Here is a 21,501-nt window from a genome sequence, read left to right as displayed (position 1 = left end):
GTTCTATAGACCCCCTTGATTACCTTCCTTCCTGCCGGAGGAAACACCTTTAATTTATTTTCTCTATCAAAATTTCTCATAATTTTGAAACACTATTTAACCTTCTCTGCTCTAAGGAGAACAATCTTAGTTTTGCCAGTCTCTCCACAAATCTGAAGCCCCTCATCCATACTATCATTCTGGTAAATCTCCTTTGCACCCTCTCCAAGGCCCTGACATCCCTCTTAAAGTTGGGTGCCCAGAAGTGGACACAGTACATCCATTGAGGCCTAACCAGTGATTTATAAAGGTTTAGTATAACTTCCTTGCTTTCGTATAATGCACCTTTTAATTAAAATTGGCTAAAAAAAAAATGGTACATCGTTATGTGGCAGAACGAGAATGATCCTTTTAATCCCTGTTAAGGTAATCTGACAATGTTCATTACTCAATGATAGACAATGGGGAAAGAATGACTCCAGTAATTATCTGTAGCTACATTATAAACACATTCCTTTTGAATGCGCTTAACGTGTCTTACTCATAGTCTACACAAATCCTTCCCCAGTGTGTTTCACCTTAGAATGCACTCCCAGGGTAACTGTGACAATTGCCAGTGAGGCATCCCATCATCCTACTGCGGTTCATGGATTCCAACGTTGATACGAATGGAGACAGTCAGTTCAGATCACGTTTAACCACAGGACCAGTAAACATCACAGGCTGGATGTAGAGTTTGCATCTGTTTTAGATGCAGACAGTGTATGGAACCATCATTGCTACCAGCCCTAATTAAACAATAACTTGATTGAGTTATATTCCTGAGCAGGAATATCTCAGCAGCTCCCAAGCTCAGTGGTCAGTCAGCATGCCATGCATAGCAGCATTTTTAATTCTGTGCTGGAATACTATCCCCCCTACTGTTGGTCAGGCTTTGGTTCCAGTAAAATGCGCACTAATGCTAGTTTATACCCACAGGCATGAATGTCAATGTAGTTTTAGTTCTGTTAGTATAGGCTACAGTATTAACACATTAAAGGCACAGGATCCCTTTTGTTGATGCTCCTGGGCTAGACTAGTTAGACTGCAGGCTTTAGGGACAATTTTAACCCAATCCCCCCAGTGGAATGCTGATGTAATCAGATTGGATGCCTATGTTTACACCTTGCCTAATTTTACTCTCCATTGACTTCAAATGAAAGTAAAATTGAGCAAGGTGTAAATCTCGTGTTGATTTAACAAGCTCGGCATCAATAATTCTGGAGTGAAGTCAAACAGATCGAAATGTAAGCCCATGTTGAGGAAGTAAAGAAAGAACTTCCATTTTTTCAGTGTCTTTAATGACCTTAGGACATCTCAAAGCACCTTCTTAGCCAATGACATACTTTCACTATTGGAATGTAGGAAACACATGACACAGTGAGATACGCACATTGAGATCCTACAAGCAGCAATAAGATTAATGTCCAGAGAAGCTATTTTAATGATGTTGGCTGAGAGATACATATTGATCCATAGAGCAGGGAGAGTACACTCATTCAAAAATAGTCTCATGAGGGCAGATGGGACCTCAATTTAGTGTCCCACCTGAAAGTTGGCGCCTCCAACACTGCAGCACAACCAAGGTACTGCAAAGAACTGTCAGCCATGATCATGTGCTCAAATCTGGTTGGAACTTGAACACATGACCCTCTAACTCAGAGGCAGGAGCATGCCCAGTGAGTGAAGGCTGACATTTTGTCTTATTCCACTTTAGATTCAGGATGTCCTGTGATTATAAAAGGTGCTTATATAAATACAAGTGCTTTCCTTTCATTAGATATGCTGTAATTAGTGGAAGGAACCCTGGGCTGAGGAGGAGAAATTATTCCGAGGTCCAGCCCCTGATCTTTATACCGCATTCCTTGGCTTGAACTATAGGTGTGTGGAGGTCAGGTGAAGTCAGGGTTGAGTGTGGCTGTTATAGCACTATGGTCAAATGACACTCAGTGTAAAGTCTTACACATACGTAATGATTGCTTGGATCAGGTAATGAAGCCTATCCCAGCAAAGCATTGGATGCTTCAAGAGAGGGGAGAAAGTTGATGGAGGAGAAACAAAATGACTGACAATAGGGTAACAGTAACTGTGTTTTGGTCTTGACTAAATATGGTGCAAAGCTTGCAGGTTAAATCAGCAACATCAGTTCTGCACCACTTTAAACAGCTACTGTTCTCAATCCTGTACCTGTAGTCTAACAGTACCATACTGTCTACGACTTTAGCCTATTTGTCAGGGTGCAATAATGCAGTGGTTATGTACTGGACTAATAATGTGTTCAAATCCCCCCATAAGTTTGTGCATTTGAATTCAGTTTAAATAAAATCTGAAATACAAAGCTGGTATCAGGCAAAAAAGTGACCATGAAGCTGTCAGAGTGTCATAAATCCCATCTGGTTCATTAGTGTCCTTTAGGGAAGGGAACCTATTGTCCTTACCCAGCCTGGCCTATACGCGACTCCATCCCCACACCAACACGGGTCTTAACTGCCATCTGAAGTGGCCCAGTGAGTTGCTAAGCAGTGATTCAAGAAAATGACCCACCACCACCTTCTCAAGGGTAATTAGAGATTGAAGATAATTTACAACATTGCCAGTGATGCAACATTCTGAAAATGAATTGGATAAAAAAAACACTATAATAGATGACAGAGCTATTGCATTTAAATAACAATTGGTTTCACTGAACTATGGAATCGCTCAGTTTTTTTCACAGAACTCATGCATTTGATCATCAATGGATGACTTCTGTTTGGGTGGATCAATAAACCAGGGTCTCATTAGGCCACATGATTTTATTTCATGGTATTTGTGAATGGAACAAGTCATGTCATGCTGAATAGTACAACTGCTTCATGAGCATGTTACATTTCTTCTTTTTGTTTTGTTCCTGTAGGATGTCTTCCAAGAGACCGGCCTCTCCGTATGGAGAAACAGATGGAGAGGTAGCCATGGCGACAAACAGACAGAAAGTAGAAGAGGGAGAAAGTGACGGACACTCTGCTTTTCACCTGCCTCTTCCTCCAAGCTTTTCCAACAGCCTTCACACAGAGGAGCTACACACACCGTCCACATTGACCAGAGAGACTTTATCTTGTGAGAGTCCAGCGTCTCTGCAAGACTCAGTGGTATGTCAATCCTTTTTGTGATGTACTTGTAGCTAGTCAAGAAGTCTTGACAAAGATAAAGTTTTCAGTAAAGGTCTATTGCAAGGATTTACAATTGTTACAGCTTAAGTATAAACAAACAAGTTTACATGGATCCCAGTAGGGTTGTCACATGACCTCCCATCGCCAAGCACGCTGCCCAGTTAAAGAACCTTTATCCCCAATCTTCAATTTCTTTTTATAATTAATAAACAAGCCTTCAAAGGAAATTAAAAATCTCACCCAATTTTTAATTACTCCATGATTTTTCTTCTGGTTGCTTGGAATAATGTGAAGGAGTTTGATCTGTAATTCCAGGGCAGGGGTTTAGAAACCATAGAAAAGCTACTGTGCAGAAAGAGGCCATCATGTCTGCGCTGGCCATAAAAAAGGAAAAAAGAAGCTAGCCCTTATTTTTAATCCCATTTTCCAGCACCTGGTCAGTAGGCTTGCAGGCTGGAGCACCAGGTGCCTTTCATATGAGTTGAGCATTTCAGCCTCAACCGCCAATTTAGGCAGTGAATTCCAGCCACCCACCACCCTCTTTGTGAACAAGTTTTTCCTTATGTTCCCTGTAATCCTTTTTTAAAAATTCTTTCATGGGAATGGGTGTCGCTGGCAAGGCCAGCACTTGTTGCCCATCCCTAACTGCTTGTGAACTGACCTTGCTAGGCCATTTCAGAGGGCAGTTAAGAGTCAACCACATTGTTGTGGGTCTAGAGTCACATGTAGGCCAGACAAGGACGGCAGATTTCCTTCCCTAAAGGGCATTAGTGAACCAGGTGTGTTTTTTTGCAACAATTAATGATCGTTTCATGGCCACCATTACTGAGACTAGCTTTATATTCCAGATTTATTAACTGAATTCAAATTCCACCAGCTGCCATGGTGGTCCCCAGAGTCTGTCGACATTACCACTACACCACCTTCCCCACTTCTAGCAATCCCCTTAAATCTATACCCCCTGGTAACTGACACCTCAGCTAGGGGAAATATGTCTTTCCTGTCCACCCTATCTAGGCCCCTCATCATTTTGTACATCTCAATTAGGTCACCCCTCAGCCTCCTCTGTTCTAAGGAAAACAACCCTAGCCTATCCAATCTTTCTTCATAGCTGCAATTTTCAAGCCCTGGCAGCATTCTTGTAAATTTCCTCTGTACTATCTCCAAAGCAATTATATCCTTCCTATAATGTGGTGACCAGAACTGTACACAAAATTCCAGCTGTGGCCAAACCAGCGTTTTATGTAGTTCCAGCATTATATACCTGCTTTTGTATTCAATACCTTGTCCAATAAAGGAAAGTATTCCATATGCTTTCTTTACCACCTTATCCACCTGTCCTGCCACCTTCAGGAACCTGTGGACATGCACTCCAAGGTCTCTCATTTCCTCAACTCCTCTCAATATCCTCCCATTTACTGAGTATTCTCTTGCTTTGTTTGCCCTCCCCAAATGTATTACCTCACACTTCTCTGGATTGAGTTCCATTTGCCACTCTTCTGCCCACTCAGCCAAACCATTGATATCATTCTGGAGACAACAGCTATCCTAGGTTTGCAACCCTAGGTCCTAAATTTGAGATCATGAGAGCAGGGCTTGGAGATCCCAGCCTCTGCTTTGACATTCTGCGTCCTCTGCAATGCTGAGGGGTAATTTCACTGTCTAAAATAAATTGCCAGTCATGTTCAAGTTGATCAAAAAGCAACTAGTGGAGATATGTGTCTCTAGTCTGCTTAAGTGCTGAATGTTGTGTTGGACAATTATGGCTTAATTTGCTTAAAATAATAAAGAAAACAGAAGCAGTCTATAATTGGCAAAGGTTAAAATGAAAAGAGTAACTCTTGTGTAAAAATAACTTTGTACTGAAGCCGGTTTATGCTTTTTTAATACACATTTATGAAAGATGGGCACAACAGTGATGCTTCAGAAAAGGAGAGAAGGATTAAGTATGAGAAATGTCTGAGAGGCTGGCACTACAAACAACATAAGTTCTGTATTTCAATTAGAGAATACTTTAAATTAGAAAATATTTTGCAATAAACTGCAATCCTATTGTTTCTTTTTAAATTTCCCACTGAATTTGTGTTTACCGAGATGGATGTTTTTTTCTGCTTTGTTGGCTTCATTGTCATTGTCAGGGTTTGTTACAGGGTAAAGCTCCCTCTACCCTGTTCCAGTCACATGCCAGAGTCCACTGCAAAATGTGTATTTCCCCAGTGGCCACCTGCTCTGAGTGTTCCCAGAAAATCTGGTGACATATTCGCTGCATTGTGAGAACTTCGTCTTTAAATCTCGGTTGCCTCACACTTAGTTGGAACCGATTTGAGATTTTCCCAAGCATTTAACCTCTGGATTTGTGTAGTTAGCCGAGGTAGCAGATTTTCATCTGCTCAGCCTGGACTTGATCCACACATGGCAGAGCTTGAAAAGCAGTGTTAGGCCACCACACATCCAGCTAGTCACATTTCCAAGAAAAAAGCATCATACAAGAAAACCATTTGGACCCCTTGCTGAAGGCTTTACGGGGAAAATGTTCTTATTTTTATGCATCCATTATTATTCAATTAGCAAATGCAAATCCCTAAAGTCAAGTGATAGTCTCCTATTTACTGAGTGCAAGGTGGTTAGTCCGTCACTTAGGGCAGAATTTTACGGTAGCGGGGTTTTATGGTCCCACCGAAGTCAATGGAGTTTAGAATGGCTTGCCACATTTTACGGCCCCTTCCTGCCGCAATGAGGCCGTAAAATTCTGGCCTTGGTCTGTAGATGGACATTCCTTGGTAATGTGCAGCATTGTTTGTGTCTTTCCACAAGTGCATAAGAGGCTTGAACTGAGGCCCCAGCAGTGAAGGTGGCTGCACAGGGGCCTGGCATGTTCTGCACCTTGTTTAACAAGGACCACTTTTGCCGTTCATAGCCTGCTATTCGACATATGGGAACTTGTTAGTTCCTTCCTGTATTTCTCATTCCTTGATCCAGAGGATGTCTGCTGGTAGATCTTGCTCAGGAAGGGTGCTCCATATGGAGCACTGAGATAGACGGCGGGCAGTAGGTGGGTTGAACAGGTTGTCATTATGCTTCCATTAAAGAGCATTACATGTCTGATATGCAGGCTAGAATACTGACCATCGAATGGAATATAGGTTATTCAGTTCAGTCATGGCTAATCTAAATCTCATCCAATCGAGTAACAAAGAATCTGTTCGCTTTCCAGTTGACGTGGGAAGCTCGTGTGGCATAAGGATATACTTGCTGAGCAACCAATGGTGGGAGTACGGGAGTGGGGGTGGGGCAGTGTGTAAGAGGTGCAAGGTCAAGTGATGAAACCTGGATTGCATCTGACCAGAGTTGGCAAAGCCTTAAACTGTGAGTCTGAAGACCCAGACAAGCTCTGGCTTTGAGAGAAAGGGATGGAGTGGAGGATAAGGTAGTGGAATAAAATGCAAAAAAGAAAAATAAGATTGAAGTGTGGAAGACCATGTGCAGTTCAGCACTAAGCGAAATCTCAGAATTAACAAATAGTTTTGTCCTAATACAAAAGCAAAATACTGTGGATGCTAGAAATCTGAAATAAAAAGAGACAGTGTTGGAAATACTCAGCAGGTCAGGAGCTCTTTTAGAGAGAAGCAGAGTTAACATTTTAGACTGATGACCTAGGAACATAGGAACAGCCCATTGAGCCTGCTCTGCCATTCAATACGATCATGGCTGATCGAACACTTCAATGCCTTTTACGCACACTATCCCCATAATCCTTTACATTATTGTTAATCAGAAATCTTTCAATCTCTACCTTAAACATACTCAATTACCGAGCTTCCACGGCCCTCTGGGGTAGAGAATTCCAAAGATTCACAACCCTCTGAGTAAAGAAATTTCTCCTCAACTTGGTCCTAAGTGGCTTCCACCTTATTTTGAAATTGTGCCCCCTGGTTCTAGACTCAACAACCAGGGGAAACATCTTACCTGCATCTACCCTGTCTATTCCTTTAAGTATTTTGTCGGTTTCAATGAGATCACCTCTCATTCTTCGAAACTCTAGAGAACACAGGCCCAGTTTCCCCAGTCTCTCTTCATAAGACAGCCCTGCCATCCTCTAATATTCCATTAGCCTTCCTAATTGCCTGCTGCACCTGCATGTTAGCTTTCAGTGATTTATGGACAAGGACACCCAGGTCCCTTTGTACATCTACACTTTCTAATCTCTTACCATTTAGAAAATACTCTGCACATCTGTTACTTCTACCAAAGTGGGTAACCTCACATTTTTCCACATTACATTCCATCTGCCATGTTCTTGCCCACTCACTATGTCTGTCCAAATCCTCCTGTAGCTGCTTTACATCTTCCTCACAACACACATTCCTGCCTAGCTTTGTATCATCCGCAAACTTGGAAATATTACATTTGGTCCCCACATCCAAATCATTGATGTATATTGTGAACAGCTGGGGCCCAAGTACTGATCCTTGTGGTACGCCACTAGTCACAGCCTACCAACGCGAGAATGACCCATTTATTCCGGCTCTGTTTTCTGCCTGTTAGCCAATCCTTAATCCATGCCAGTATATTACCTCCTATCCCATGTGCTTTTATTTTGCCAATCAACCTCCTGTGGGGGACTTTATCAAAAGCCTTCTGAAAATCCAAGTATACCATGTCCATCAACTCTCCTTTATCAATTTTGTTAGTAACATCCTCAAAAAACTCCCAACAAGTTCATTAAACATGATTTCCCATTTACTAATCCATGCTGACTATGCTCAATCAGATCATGATTATCCAAGTGTCCATTAATCACATCCTTTCTAATAGATTCTAGCATTTTCCCTACTGCTAATGTAAGGCTAATAGGTCTGAGGTTCCCTGTTTTCTCTCGCCCTCCCTTCTTAAATAGTGGGGTGACATTTGCCACCTTCCAATCTGCAGGAACCATTCCGGAATCTATAGAATTTTGGAAAATGATTACTAATGCATTCACCACCTCTATAGCAACCTCTTTCAACATTCTGGGATGCTGAATATCAGGTCCCCGGGGCCTTTCATCAAAACTCACATGACCTGTCAATTTAGCAGCACTTTCCCCCCTACTCCAATTGTTTTATGATCACAACTAAGAAGTGTTCAAAGAAAATAGAAAAAAAACCCAAATGCTTGTTTTTAATGCCCCAATGGCTCATTTCTGGAGATGTTTGCTACAGTGTCCCAAAGATTCGTCTTTCATCCCTGGAAACCTCAGGGCAGTCCTTGAGGGTTGGCAACCCTAATTCTGGAAGATTGGCATTGCCACTGTTGAACCTAGCTCCCTGATCCTGGCAGCATTCTGGCACACCTAGTTTTCCACAAGGCTGCGGCAAGAAAGGTAGATTTAGCACCTAAATGTCAGGAGCTGGATTATATATGCTGGAAACCCTAAATCCGAATCAATAAAACATCAATTTAAAGGGAGCTCGTAGGTTGGGGCAGTTGGTGTGTTATTCGTGACTACTGTGAAATTCCTGTTTGTTTATTTGGTTCCATGTATGTCAGAATAGCCGCATCATCCTTTCTGGATAATCTTTGAACACTAACCAATCAGACTGTGAACAAGCTTTCATTACTTGAGAAGTCAATCTCAGAACATAAAATGTGGCTTAATCATTCACTCTGGATGGAATGACATCTACCCAGCAGCTTGTTTAATGTCAAGCTACAGAGAGAAAAAAGCTGAGATAGAGGCAGGATCAGTGGATTATTTCAGATCTAAAACATCCTCTCTGAGGATTGTACCAATTCACATATGTAAGATATTAAGTTTGCATAGATTACCTACGACCAAATCCATTCTGACTGGCAGAGAAGTTTAGAGAGATTTACATTAGAGTATTGAGAGAACTCAAGGGCTTTGTTGCAGCAATTGTATAAAGTGATATACAGTGTAAATCTACTGGTGTGTCCCTAGATAGTGCAGAGGCTTATAGCCTCTCAGAGCACAGATTACTGTTTTATCTTGTCATACTGAATTAACGCACTGGAACACCGTTAAACAGTGGTGACCTGTTCATCTTTGAGAATTGCAGCAGTGAGAAGATGATGTAGTGATCGTACTTAAATCTTTCCTTAACAGTAGGTTGTTTCTGAGTTCATTCACAGCAGTATCTGTAAGAACAGGCAAAAGGAAATCATCGGCAGTGAGCCTCTGACTTAATCATCTCGATTTTAGACATATTTACCAAAACAAGGGGCCATAATACAAGATAGCCATCAATATATCCAAGAATATTCAGGAGAAATGACTTTCTGCTCAGAGGCTGGTGGAAATGCATTACCATAAGGAACAGTTGAGAAAAGTAGCATAGATACATTTAAGAGGAGGCTAGATAAGTACATGAGGGAGAAAGGAATCGAATTCTATTTATTTGAAATGTAAAATTAAACAATAATAATCCTGATACACATAAAGAAAATTCTGCGAGTGGCCAGATAGCCTTTTTGATGCGAATGGTAAATTGGCTGATTGACATTTTGAATTGCTTTTAGTGAGGGACTCTGTAAGTGAATCAAGCATTTACTTCATCAAATAAAAAGGTGCTCATGTGAAACCCTAAAAGTTTGTGCAGTTGGGGGACTTTGAAAGAAGCTTTTTTTGTTTTCAACAAACCTATTGTTGGCCCAGCGTGTCCAACAGGAAAACTCAAATCCATGCTTGATAACTGAATTTAAAATCTTTATCAAAATGAGACTTAGATGTCGAGTGTACTTGTATGTTGAATCCTGTAAATTACATAAGGTCCAACTTTTAACCAGTTTTTCTTGTCAGAGTCATCCTGAATCACTTTCCTTCTTTTCTTGAGATGTCCCCTTCATTTCAGTTATTTTCCCTACTTTATAATATTTCCAGACTTTTATGGCTCGGGGTTATGTGCAAAAGGGTGGTTGTCCATGCTTATATTTGTTTTCTTTGGAGTTTTTGCTGGAGTTTCTGTTGTACTAAGGCCTGTCATTTCTATTTGGCTTTTTCTTACTTCTGGTCTATTTTTTATGCCAACATCTGTTCATCTTTTCTGTCCTCGGCTGGGGTTATGGTAGTGAGGTTGGTTCTGATTCCCATCAGATTATGGCTCCCTATATTAGGATTGCTTGTGTTGGGTATGCGGGGGGTGGTGCAATTTATTTTAGTGTTGGGGGTTAGTTTGGGCATTAGAGGTTGGTGTTGGGGGCCTATTCTGGATTAGGAAAAGTCTGCATCAAAGCCAGGGTTTGGGTGGCCAAAATTAGAATTAGGCTTGTTGTTTTGGAGGTATTACAGGGGCCTCCTTCAGGAAGGTGTTAAACCTTTCTCAGCTTTGACTTGTCACAGGGCAATTTGAAGGCAGCTGCGATGTTGAAAGAAAAAAGCTCATATGTACTTTTGGGAGAAGATTTTGATGCCAGCCTGTGTCTTGAGTTTTGCTGACACCTATTCATGGAGGTGGGGGAACATCTTAAAAAAAAGTGGATTGAACATGGCTACCATAGGCAAGCTTTGACTCTCTGCAGTGCTGCCTCCCTTCCCCAACCTGTGACAGAGAGCCAGGTGGGCATCCTGTTTTAAGACTTGGCTTCGGGGCGGCGGGGGGGGGGCATCTGACTTGGATATCTTCTCTTTCCTACCACACACACACACACACACACACACACACACACACACCACCGCCCCCCCCCCTGCCACCCCCCCTGCCATCCCCCCCTGCCATCCCCCCTGCCACCCCCCCTGCCACCCCCCCCTGCCACCCCCCCTGCCACCCCCCCCTGCCACCCCCCCCCCTGCCACCCACAATCCCTAATTGTTACTTTTCTGGCACAAGAAAGCAGAAAATAGCACACTTGCAACCTTTCCAGGCAAGATTCTCATTGAAAATGGGAGATGTGCTTGCTGTGGGATTTTTCTCTTGAAGCACTTCTGGAAATTAGGCCCATCATTTTAACAATTTGACACTACTTACAGATCTTTTCTTCATTAATTAAATTAACGTTGAATGCCACCAGCTATATGAACAGCAGCCTCTTTCATCTTCATTATAACTACCTGCCTGGGCTTCTTGCTGTGAGCCGAGGAGTTTAGTCTGCTGTTCAATTCTATGCAATGAGCTCACACTGAACATTGCAGACTGGGGTTGGGGGTTGAGGGGGTTGGGGTGGTGGGGATAGTTTTAGAAGCCCCTCACCCGCCTCCTAAACAACAACAAAAAAGCACTCTGTGAGTTTGGAGGTCATTTGTTTCAAATGTATAACAAGAACCATAAAAAAAAATCTTGTTGAATCTATACATATACTTCCTTTCATACAAATGCAGCACAGGAGAAAGAAGCAACAATTTCCATTACATATTAAACTCATACATTAAACAAAAAAAGATAAAAGCAAATATATTCAGGGATGTCTGTTGCATTAGACTAGTTGCAGGAGGCTATTCAGGACAGAGTAAGTGGAAATTAATTGGAACACAGAAGAAATAGGAACAGAATAGGAAATTTAGTATAATTATAAAGAAATGCAGACAAATAAGTTATTCTTGAAAGACCTGGGCTAAGGCAATTCACATTTATAGCCATAATATGAAATTAGTAAAGGGCCTAATCCCCCTTTAGCCTCCAAGTCACTTTTTGGCACCTAATTACTAAATGGAACAGCTTTATTATGTAGGCTATTAAAAATAATGTGTTTTGATAGTTACGCTTTTTTTTTTCTTTGTGTTCCTGAGGATTTGCTAGGAATTGCCTTTTTTATTGGATAGGCCATAAAACATTAATGCTGCGCAAATATTCCCTTTTATAATTTATAGCGGGCTTTAGAATTTGAATGATTCTTCACTTTAAAGGGGCCACACAGTTCTTTGTCATTTAATGGAGCAGTGAGGGGATGGTGGGGCTTTGGCTCACCCCACCTCCCCCCACCACTGTGCCCCCCCCCCCCCCCCCCCCGGGTCACCCAGGCTGGACTGGGCACTGGCAGTTGTGGAGTGTTCCACTGCTGGCTGCTTCCACCAAACGCTCCCCCAGCCTTCCAGACCGATAAATTGAGTCATCTCAAAATGTCACACAGGCACCCAGAACTGGACTTGCAGCTACTGGTGTGGGCTATTGGGCAGGAAATTCAAACCAAACTGGCACAAACCAGAATGGTTTGGTGCGAGGTGTTGTTACCAGTGGCTGTAAGAGAAAGAAAGATTTGCATTCATCTTGCACTTTTCATAACCGCCAGATGTCTCAAAGCACTTTACAGCCAGGACTTTTTGAAGGGTAGCCACTGTTGTAATGTAGGAAATGCAGCAGCCAATTTACACACAGAAGCTCCCACAAACAGCAATGTGATAATGGCCAGATAATCTGACTTTTTTGTGAATTTGATTGAGGGATATATATTGACCAGGCCAACACCCTTACTCTTTTTTGAAATGGTGCCATGGGATTTTTGACATCCATCCAAGCAGCCAGATGGGCCTTGGTTTAACATCTAACTGAAAGACAGCACTTCCACAATGCAATGCTCTCTCAGTACTGCACTGGAGTGTCAGCCTTGTCCTTTGTGCTCAAGTGGGGCTTGAACTGAGAACCTTGTGATTTCAAGGCAAGAGTGTCAGAGCTGACACAGGAGGAACATTGAGTTTCCAATCTCTTTAAAAAAAAAACCCTCAAGTGGGAAAAAATAAATGGGTGGAATTTTACAGACCAATTGCTGCGGGGGCAGGTCTGTAAAATGCAGTGAGCCGTTCAAAAGTCCATTGAGTTCAGCAGGACCAGAAAATCCAACTGGCCGGGGTGGTGGGGTGGGGGGGTGAGGGGGGGGTGGGGGGTGCTGTAAAATTCTGCCCCACATCTCACATATAAGCCTCAGAGGCTCTTACCCAAGATTTGATACCAAACTAAATTGATTCGACATGACATTTTTTTCATTTCTGGTAGCATTTCTGTAACTTTAGGTTTGAATCTTCCAGACACTAATTCCCTAATTTAAGCTGTTTGCCTATGGACTTGCTGAATTCCAATTCAGAGTTCAGTAAGTCAGGTTATCAATTTAATGCCTATTAATGCAGAGTTAAGAATCGTATATACCCTGGACTCATACCCAATTAGAACAAAAACTCCTCCTCATATAGAGGGGGATGGGGGCACTTTTCAGCTTTACTCTAGGCTGGAAATAAGCCACATCCTGGAGGTGAGATGACCGAGGAGTAACCCCACTGCCATTCAACCATCTGGCAGGTTATGTGGAATTAGATAGAACGTACAACACAGAAACAGGCCATTCGGCCCAGCTGGTCTATTCTGATGTATATTTTCTACACAAGCCTCCTCCCATCCCTCTTCATCCAGACTATCATCATATTCTTCTCGTCCTTTCTCCCTCCTGTGTTTATCTAGCCTCCCCTCAATTCACCTCAATTATTTGTGTTAGCAAGTTCCGCATTCTCTCCACTCTTTGGGCTACAGTTATAGTTACATTTTGGGTGCCATGTTTGACCTGATTGTGCCAAGGAGCTGGCAAGAGTATCAGAGGGGAAAGAATACTGGACTGTAATACCTTTTCATTTGGATTATAAAAATAGCTGTGTATTTGGAGAGGCCTGTTCCATCTGCACTATTCCTGTTTGAACATCAAGAAATATTTAAGAGGGCCCATGCAAGCTGGTGTGTGTAAACTCTCTTACGGTGCTATAGTCCTTATATTATTTTCATATTTAATTTTGGGATATGGGCATTGCCGTCAGGTCAGCATTTATTGCCCATCCTTAGTTGCCCTTGAGAAGGCACTGGGCAAGGCACTCTAGGATTTTGACCAGGTGGCGATGAATGAACGGTGATATATATCCAAGTTGGGATGACGTGTGACTTGGGGAACTTGGAGATGATGGTAATCCTATGCACCAGCTGCCTTTGTCTTTCCAGGTGGTGTAGATCATGAGTTTGGGAGGTACTGCCAAGGAAGCCTTGGTGACTTGCTGCAGTGAGTCTTGTAGATGGTACACACCTCAGCCACACTGCATCAATGTTGGAGGAAGTGGGTGCTTAAGATGGTGGGTGGGCTGTTGATCAAGTAGACTGCTTTATCCTGGATAGTGCAGCTTTGAGTGTTGTTGGAACAGACCCATCCAGGAAAGCAGAGAGTATAAGGTCTACTTTGGTGTCATTTTAATATGAATTTGCTGAATAACTTATATTTCTCTCAACATTGCTTGCTGGGTATTGATCAGCCCACAGAGTAATTTGACTTTTAATAACAAAGAAATGATAATGACACTAGATTAGGTACGGATTAGCAACGATTAACAGAGGCAGATTATTGACTCTATCTGTAAATATCCGTGCTGTTTTATAATTAAGCCCAGGGACACAACCCTTGGCTCTGGCAATTTACCAAGTGACTTGGGCATGATTCCCTAAAATAATGCAAACATTTCTGTTTTCTCCTCCCCCCCGCCCATATTTCGACTAGGATCATGACGGCAATAAAGCAGCCTCTCTATTCTCGACACACAACTCATCTACCTCACCTCTGAAGACTGAAGAAGGGGCTCGACAGAGCAGCGAGTCAGGGTCTGGCACGACGCTGGGTACCCCAGAGAGGCGCAAAGGCAGTCTGGCTGACGTAGTGGACACACTGAAACAGAAGAAAATGGAGGAGCTCATCAAGAGTGAACCCGAGGGTAAGCAAAAAGGGAATAGGTGCTTTGTTTCGGGGGCGCTGCCAGAGCGTAAAGAAGGAACAAGCTTATCAACAAGCGGCACTGCGCTGTTACCAGTTCAAAAAGAGGCATGGCATCTGCAGATGCAATAGCTAATCCTTGGTGTGGCCAAACAGTCTCTGCAAAGTGTCCTCGTTCACATGTGAGTCCGTAAGAACTGGAATCACCTTTGTGAAGTCTGTTTCGCCTGCATTTGAAAACTGGTCAAATGAACTCTACAGGACAGGCAAAGGAAAGTTGAATTCGATAGAGTCATGAACCATACTTTGAGAGCAAATGTTGATACACAGATTTTATACAAGAAGTGCCCAATTCTTGACCCCTGAAGCTAACTTTGGGTTGGACATCAATTTACAGCGATTCAACTTGAGGCCTGTTGGAGGAGTTGAAAGTGAGACGGTCTGACTTGGTGACTGGATGAGTATATTTAGTGCTGTGATTGTACTGACGGGATACTGGACAGGGTGCGGTAATTATCGTCTCAAGCCAGTTCATGATGCCAGCTCCCACCGGTTTCTCTTTATTACTTTGGCGACTAATTCCAAGCAAACACACTGGAAACTTAGGGGATCAGGTCAAAGCCCACCTGATCCAAGTCTAACCTGATCCCAGTCAATGGAATCATAGAATGGTTAGAACACAGAAGGAGGCCATTCGGCCCGATGTGTCTGTGCCGGCTCTCTAAGTGCAAAAATGGAGGGTAACATTGGGAGGGGGTAAAACCGACCTGATCCCATTAGTGGGTAGTTTAGGCTATCTTCAACCACTCCGTGTTGCTATTCAATCTGCCCAAGATCTTGTGTTGGAGTGAAGCGAGTGATTTTTCAGTTACTGCGAAATGAATGAATTCTGCGCTGGTTTTCAGAAGCCATCAGGCAAATTATGGAGAACGTGACAGCGTTTAAAGTTACGAAAAACTGTAATTTAACTCCCATTTTAAAGAGACAACAAAGTTCTTTCACTGAAATCAGCTCCATAAGCACTTACCTCATTCACATGGTAATTCTTCATGTGTGTCAGTGAAGCTTGGCACTGTTTGACGAAGCGCCAGTATCGAGCCCCGATCACCCGATGTCTGCAAATTCTTCTAGGGCTCCGAAGAATCTTAGGATGATAGTCCGAATGAGGCTTTTTGGGCCATTGGGTCTGAGAGAGCTAACTAGTCCCACTGTCCTACTTCGAACCTCTACCCTTGCAATTGTTTTCCCTTTAAGTAATTTATCCAATTTAGTTTTGAAATTTAGCACTGAATCTGCTTCTACCGTCTCTTCAGTCAGCGCATTCTAAATCAAAACTCGCAAAACATGTTGCCTCTTACGTTAAATCTGTCTCATTTGGTTACTGACCTTCCTGCTGTTGGAAACAGCCTCACCCTATTTAATCTATCAAAACGCCTCAATTTTGAACACCTTCATTAAATACCCCCTTCACCTCTCCTGCTCTAAGGAGAAAACTTCTCTGGATTCACTGCATTACTGAAGTCCCTCATCCCTGGACTGATTTTTTAAAATTCATTTAGGGGATGTGGACTTTGCTGGTTGGGCCAACATTTATTGCCCTTGAGAAGGTGGTGGCGAGCTGCCTTCTTGAACTGCTGCAGCCCATGTGGTGTATGTACAACCGCAGTGCTGTTAGGGAGGGAGTTCCAGGATTTTGATCCAATGACAGTGAAGGAACAATTATATATTTCCAAGTCAGGATGGCGTGTGACTTGGAGGGGAACTTCCAGGTGGTGGTGTTCCCATCTATCTCCTGCCCTTGTCCTTCTAGATGGTAGTGGTCATGGGTTTGGAAGGCGCTGTCTAAGGAGCCTGGGTGAATTTCTGCAGTGCATCTTGTAGATGGTACACACTGCTGCTACTGTGTGTCGGTGGTGGTGGGAGTGAATGTTTGTGGATGTGGTGCCAATCAAGCGGGCTGCTTTGTCCTGGATGGTGTCAAGCTTCTTGAGTGATGTGGGAGCTGCACTCATCCAGGCAAGTGGGGCGTATTCCATCACATTCCTGACTTGTGCCTAGTAGATGGTGGATAGGCTTTGGGGAGTCAGGAGGTGAGTTACTTGTCGCAGGATTCTGAGCTTCTAGTCCTAGCCCTTGTAACCACAGTATTTATATGGCTAGTCCAGTTCAGTTTCTGGTCAATGGTAACCCCCAGGATGTTGATAGTGGGGGATTCAGTGATCGTAATGTCAAGGGATGATGGTTAGATCCTCTCTTGTTGGAGATGGGCTGATTTTCCCCCTTTCCTAGCCCAGGGTTACTGGAGCCAACCATAGTATGCTCCAGATGAGATTGGCTAATTCAGACAACAGATTCTCAAAATGTGGGCCTTTGAAAGGGGCAGAAAGAATATTTAAAAACATTTTTTGGCACAAGAGCTATCTTACATTACAGCAGTGGTGACTACATTTCAAAAAATACTTCACTGGCTGCAAAATGCTTTTGAGAAAGTCCTGAGGTTGTGAAAGGCACTAAAAAAATGCAAGTTCTCTCTTTCTAATTCTTATCACACCTTTTAACATCTCAAGGAGATTTCACAGGGGTGTAATCAGCCAACAACTAGAGACTGGGCCAAAGTAGGAAACATTTAGGGCAAGTGACCAAAGCTTGGTCAAAGGAGCAGGTTTTAAGGAGTGTCTTTAAAAAAAGAGATGGAGAGCTTTAGGGAATTAATTCCAGTGCTTAGGACCTAGGTGGCAGAAGAAGGCACAGCCACCAGTTGTGGGGGCAAACAGAAAGGAGGATACACAGAGGCCAGAATTGGGGGAACATAGAGTTAAAGAAGGGTCTAGAGCTGGAGAAAGCAAGTGAAACAGAGCATCAGTGAACCTCGGACTAAAAACAGCGGCTTGGATTGACAGCACAGGTCCATCTGGAATGTGGGAAAGTGTGTGGTGTTTTAAAAGACCCTTGGTATATATAGTTTATATTTTCAGCAGTTTTGAGCTAGGCAGTTGGTCCTAATCTCACTAATGGATTGAGCAGCTCTGTGGTAAAATTACCACCTCATAATACTGATAAAATCACTACTCAGCTCCATTGTATCTCATGTTTTCCAGGCCTTGTATTTTGCATATTTGTTACACATTCTGTTGTGTTATTACAGTGTTGGAGATTTTATTCTGCTCTTTTTTTTGTTTCTCTCTCACTCCTCAGTGAATTGATTGTTAAATGCCCTTCACAGTGTATTTGTGTTTTGTGCGAGTTTGCCACAAATGATTACACAAATAACTGTTAATGTTTTCAGCGTGTCACTCCACATTGAGAAGAACATGCAAACGCTGAATGATATTGCGTCTGTAGTGCGGAGCGAGCATGCTCTTGAGGCTGCATTAGTGAAGGCTGCAGTTATACATTAGAATGGATACAGAATCTGCACATTATCTTTGCTGTTAAATGTACAAACAAAAGGCAGCAAGCTTCTCAAGTGAGAGCGAGCAAAGCTTACATTGATGTATATAGCAGAAAATCCTTTATCCCCCCAGTCATTGTTCTTTTGTTTCTTCAAAGACCATTAAATCGAATGGCAGGTTGTGATGAAAATTTAATTAAGGCATAGTTAAATCGCACTGAAGTGGTACATCTTGGCTCTTTTCCTTCATTTGCGTTTCGGGAAGAATTAATAAGTTGAAAGCTAATGCATAGGCCGTGAGTCAAAGCGGCAAGGTAGGTGCCAAGCACCCGTGGGTGCCATGCACCCTGTTAGTTTGGGGACAGTTTGAGTGTTGAACTCATTTTCCACTGGTTGGAGCTCGTTTCCTCCCTCCTTTGCTGCCAAGCCAGTTCATTTATACGCTGCCGGGTTAATGCAGCTGACTTACTATGATTGAAAAGAGAAAATACTCATTCGATCCAATTGAAAGGAGTGTTCCTAACATTTAAAAGGGGTTTGCACTCCCATTAATGCCAAAACACATTTTTTTGCTCTTTCTAAAAATTATTACGTAAAGGAGAATGTTCTGTTTACAGAAAGCAGGAGCATCACTTAAAACCCAGCAGATCTTCAAATAAAACCTCTTAAATAAAAGTTATGAGAAGTGAATGCTTTAAACAAGTTTGCCAAGATTTGTGGAGCCAGGATAGAGTCGCTACTAAAGTGACGAGACTGCTAATGTATCGTAATACATTCTGCTTTTAATATTTCACAAAAAGCATGTACTAGAGATACAAAAGGGACTTTTGAACAGACTTTGGAGTGCTGCCTTTTGTTGTGTCAGGCCCACCATCTTGAGAATGGGCCAACACACACAAAAAAAACACATTATAGGAAAAGACAGGGCTGGAGCAGGGGCATTCAACCATTGTTCATTTCTCTAATACATTAACTCTCCCATCATGGTGTTTAGTTGAGCTATGAATAATCCCATAGGTTTTTCCACAATTAGTGCAATCAACATTCTTTGAGTGTTGGTTGTACTTTGCTTGTATACCTTTGAGTTTAGACAGTTGAATAGTGATCCAATTGAGATGTTTAATATTCTAAAAGGGATTTGATGGGGTAGAAACAGATTAACTATTTTGTGCGTTGGGGGCACCCTGACTAGAAGGCATAATCTTAAAATTAGAGCCAAACTATTTGGGATTGCAATCAGGAAGATACATTTTACACAAAGGGTAGCAGAAGTGAGGAACTCTCTTCTTCTTCCCAAGGCTGTAGATGCTGGGGGATGATTGGAGTTTTCAAGACCGAGGTCAATAGAGTTTGGTTAGTTAAGTGTAGCAAGGAACATGGATCAAGGGCTGGATTTGCCCTGTGGGGTGGAAAATGGGAGTCAGGATTGTTTCAGGGCCCCAAACTGGGAGGGAAACAGTCACTCTTTGAGATTTTCATGGAGGCGTTCCCCTAATTGGCATGGAGATGGGTTCCTTGTTCAAGTCAAAGCACCAGACAGGCTCTTGATGCTGGAGGGTCATCAGAGGCCTCCTTTAGTTGCATTTAACTAGGTTCTTAATGAGCCTAATCAGTTACCCACATCGTGGGGAGTCAGTGGTCCTGCTCGACATGAACCTGCCTCCGCAATAATGGCTGTGCAGGGAATGGTGTCAGGAAAGCTGCATGCTAATGCTGGTATTTTTGGGCCCCATCTGCCTCCATTCTTGCCCCCAATGGGATCTGAAAATTCAGTGCCAAAGATGGGTAAATGGAGTTAAAGTACAGATGAACCATAATCTAGTTGAATGGAGGATCAAGCTTGAGGGGCTGAATAGCCTCCTTGTATTCCTATATTTCTATCCTTCAAAACTTCTCCTTTTTCAGTTGTCAAAGCACAGCACACAGGGGGCACAGATATGACGGGCTCACTAGCTCCTAGAACCTGGAGAATAAGTATCATCAGCAATATCCTTTCCAATTGTAAGCTGTCCTAATGTTTTCAACATTTTAATTGAATGAAGCTGTGCACAAAGACAGCAAAGAGAGGTATAAGTTGTAGAAGAAAACTGAAACTCAAATTACATGAGACAGTTTATTTTGCACTTAATTAAACTCTCAGGTGAATTTTTCTTTGCAATGGTGTTAATATTCATTTTGCAGAATTCATTATGTATAGACAACATGCATTTATACATCTCACCGGCGTGATTCCATGAAAGTCGCAGCAACATATGGCCTGGATGTGGTACATATAAACCGAAGCTCTGATTTGACACTGATGGCAAACATTCAGCCGGAATGTAGAACCAGGGGCTGGTGGGGTTGATAGTCTCTAAGATTTTGAATTGAACACCTTTCAGATTAGTGTAAAACTGGATGCTACATGCAGTATGAATTGGAATGCAAATAATGAACCACTGGTAAACTAAAAGTTCAACATGTAAATGGATCAAAAATGTCAGCTGCAGCTTCTCTTGAGGTTTGCAGTGTGTGCTTTCTAAGTGAAACTCTGGAATTGCTCAGTGTAGTCAGGTGAATCTGTTCTGGACCACTACGCTAAGTTTTTGCATGTATAAAGCAACAGTGGCTTACATTTATGAAGTGCTTTTAATATTGTAAAACATCCCATGACACCACAGAAGTGTAATTAGAAATTTGACGTCAAGTCACTTAAGGAGATATTAAGACAGGTGGAAGAAGTAGGTTTTAAGAAGTGTCTTAAAGGGAGAGAGAGAAAGTAGAGAGGCAGAAGGGTTTAGGGAAGGAATTCCAGAGCTTAGGCTCAGCTGTGATGGTGGGGTGATGGAAACTAGTGATGCGCAAGAGACCAAGATTGGAGGAATGCAGAGATCTCGAAGGGTTGTTGGGATGCTGCACTCCTTCATTTTTTGGGCCATATGTCTGTTGCTTAAACAATGTCTTACTTTTTTGTCTTCGTAACAGGAAGTAAATCTATAATGAGGTGGTTGAATCACAGAACCAGTATATTGCTGAAAAAAGAGACCTGTCTAAACTTTTCGTCTTCCATTCATTAGGGCACTTTGCAAGAATGCCAATATAAGGGGAAAACAACAATTTCTACTGTATGTGCTGATTGGTTGGCAAGTAGTGTTGCCATCATTGGTGTATTCTCCATAAATTGTTGTTTTCCCCTTTTATTGATATTCTTGCGATGTGTCCTAATCTGCAAGATGAAAAGCTTCGACATGTCTCTTCTTCAGCAATACTCGAGTTCTGTACTACCAAATGAATATTTGT

The 21,501-nt window shown here is 42.4% G+C and overlaps 1 protein-coding gene across 11 annotated transcripts in view; it reads left to right on the top strand.

The window, feature by feature from the left end:
- Positions 1 to 21,501, top strand: part of sox5 (SRY-box transcription factor 5) — a 322,851-nt gene that overhangs the window by 93,995 nt on the left and 207,355 nt on the right. For all 11 annotated transcript variants that reach the window (XM_078553632.1, XM_078553638.1, XM_078553630.1 and 8 more), the window contains 2 exons: positions 2,915 to 3,146; positions 14,622 to 14,832. In XM_078553632.1, the coding sequence (XP_078409758.1) occupies positions 2,915 to 3,146; positions 14,622 to 14,832 (443 nt within the window). The remainder of the gene's footprint in view (positions 1 to 2,914; positions 3,147 to 14,621; positions 14,833 to 21,501) is intronic.

Source organism: Cetorhinus maximus, chromosome 12 (assembly GCF_964194155.1).
Source record: "Cetorhinus maximus chromosome 12, sCetMax3.hap1.1, whole genome shotgun sequence".
NCBI lineage: Eukaryota > Metazoa > Chordata > Chondrichthyes > Lamniformes > Cetorhinidae > Cetorhinus > Cetorhinus maximus.
Note: the sequence above shows the minus strand (reverse complement) of the source record. Positions and strands in the feature narration are given on the sequence as shown.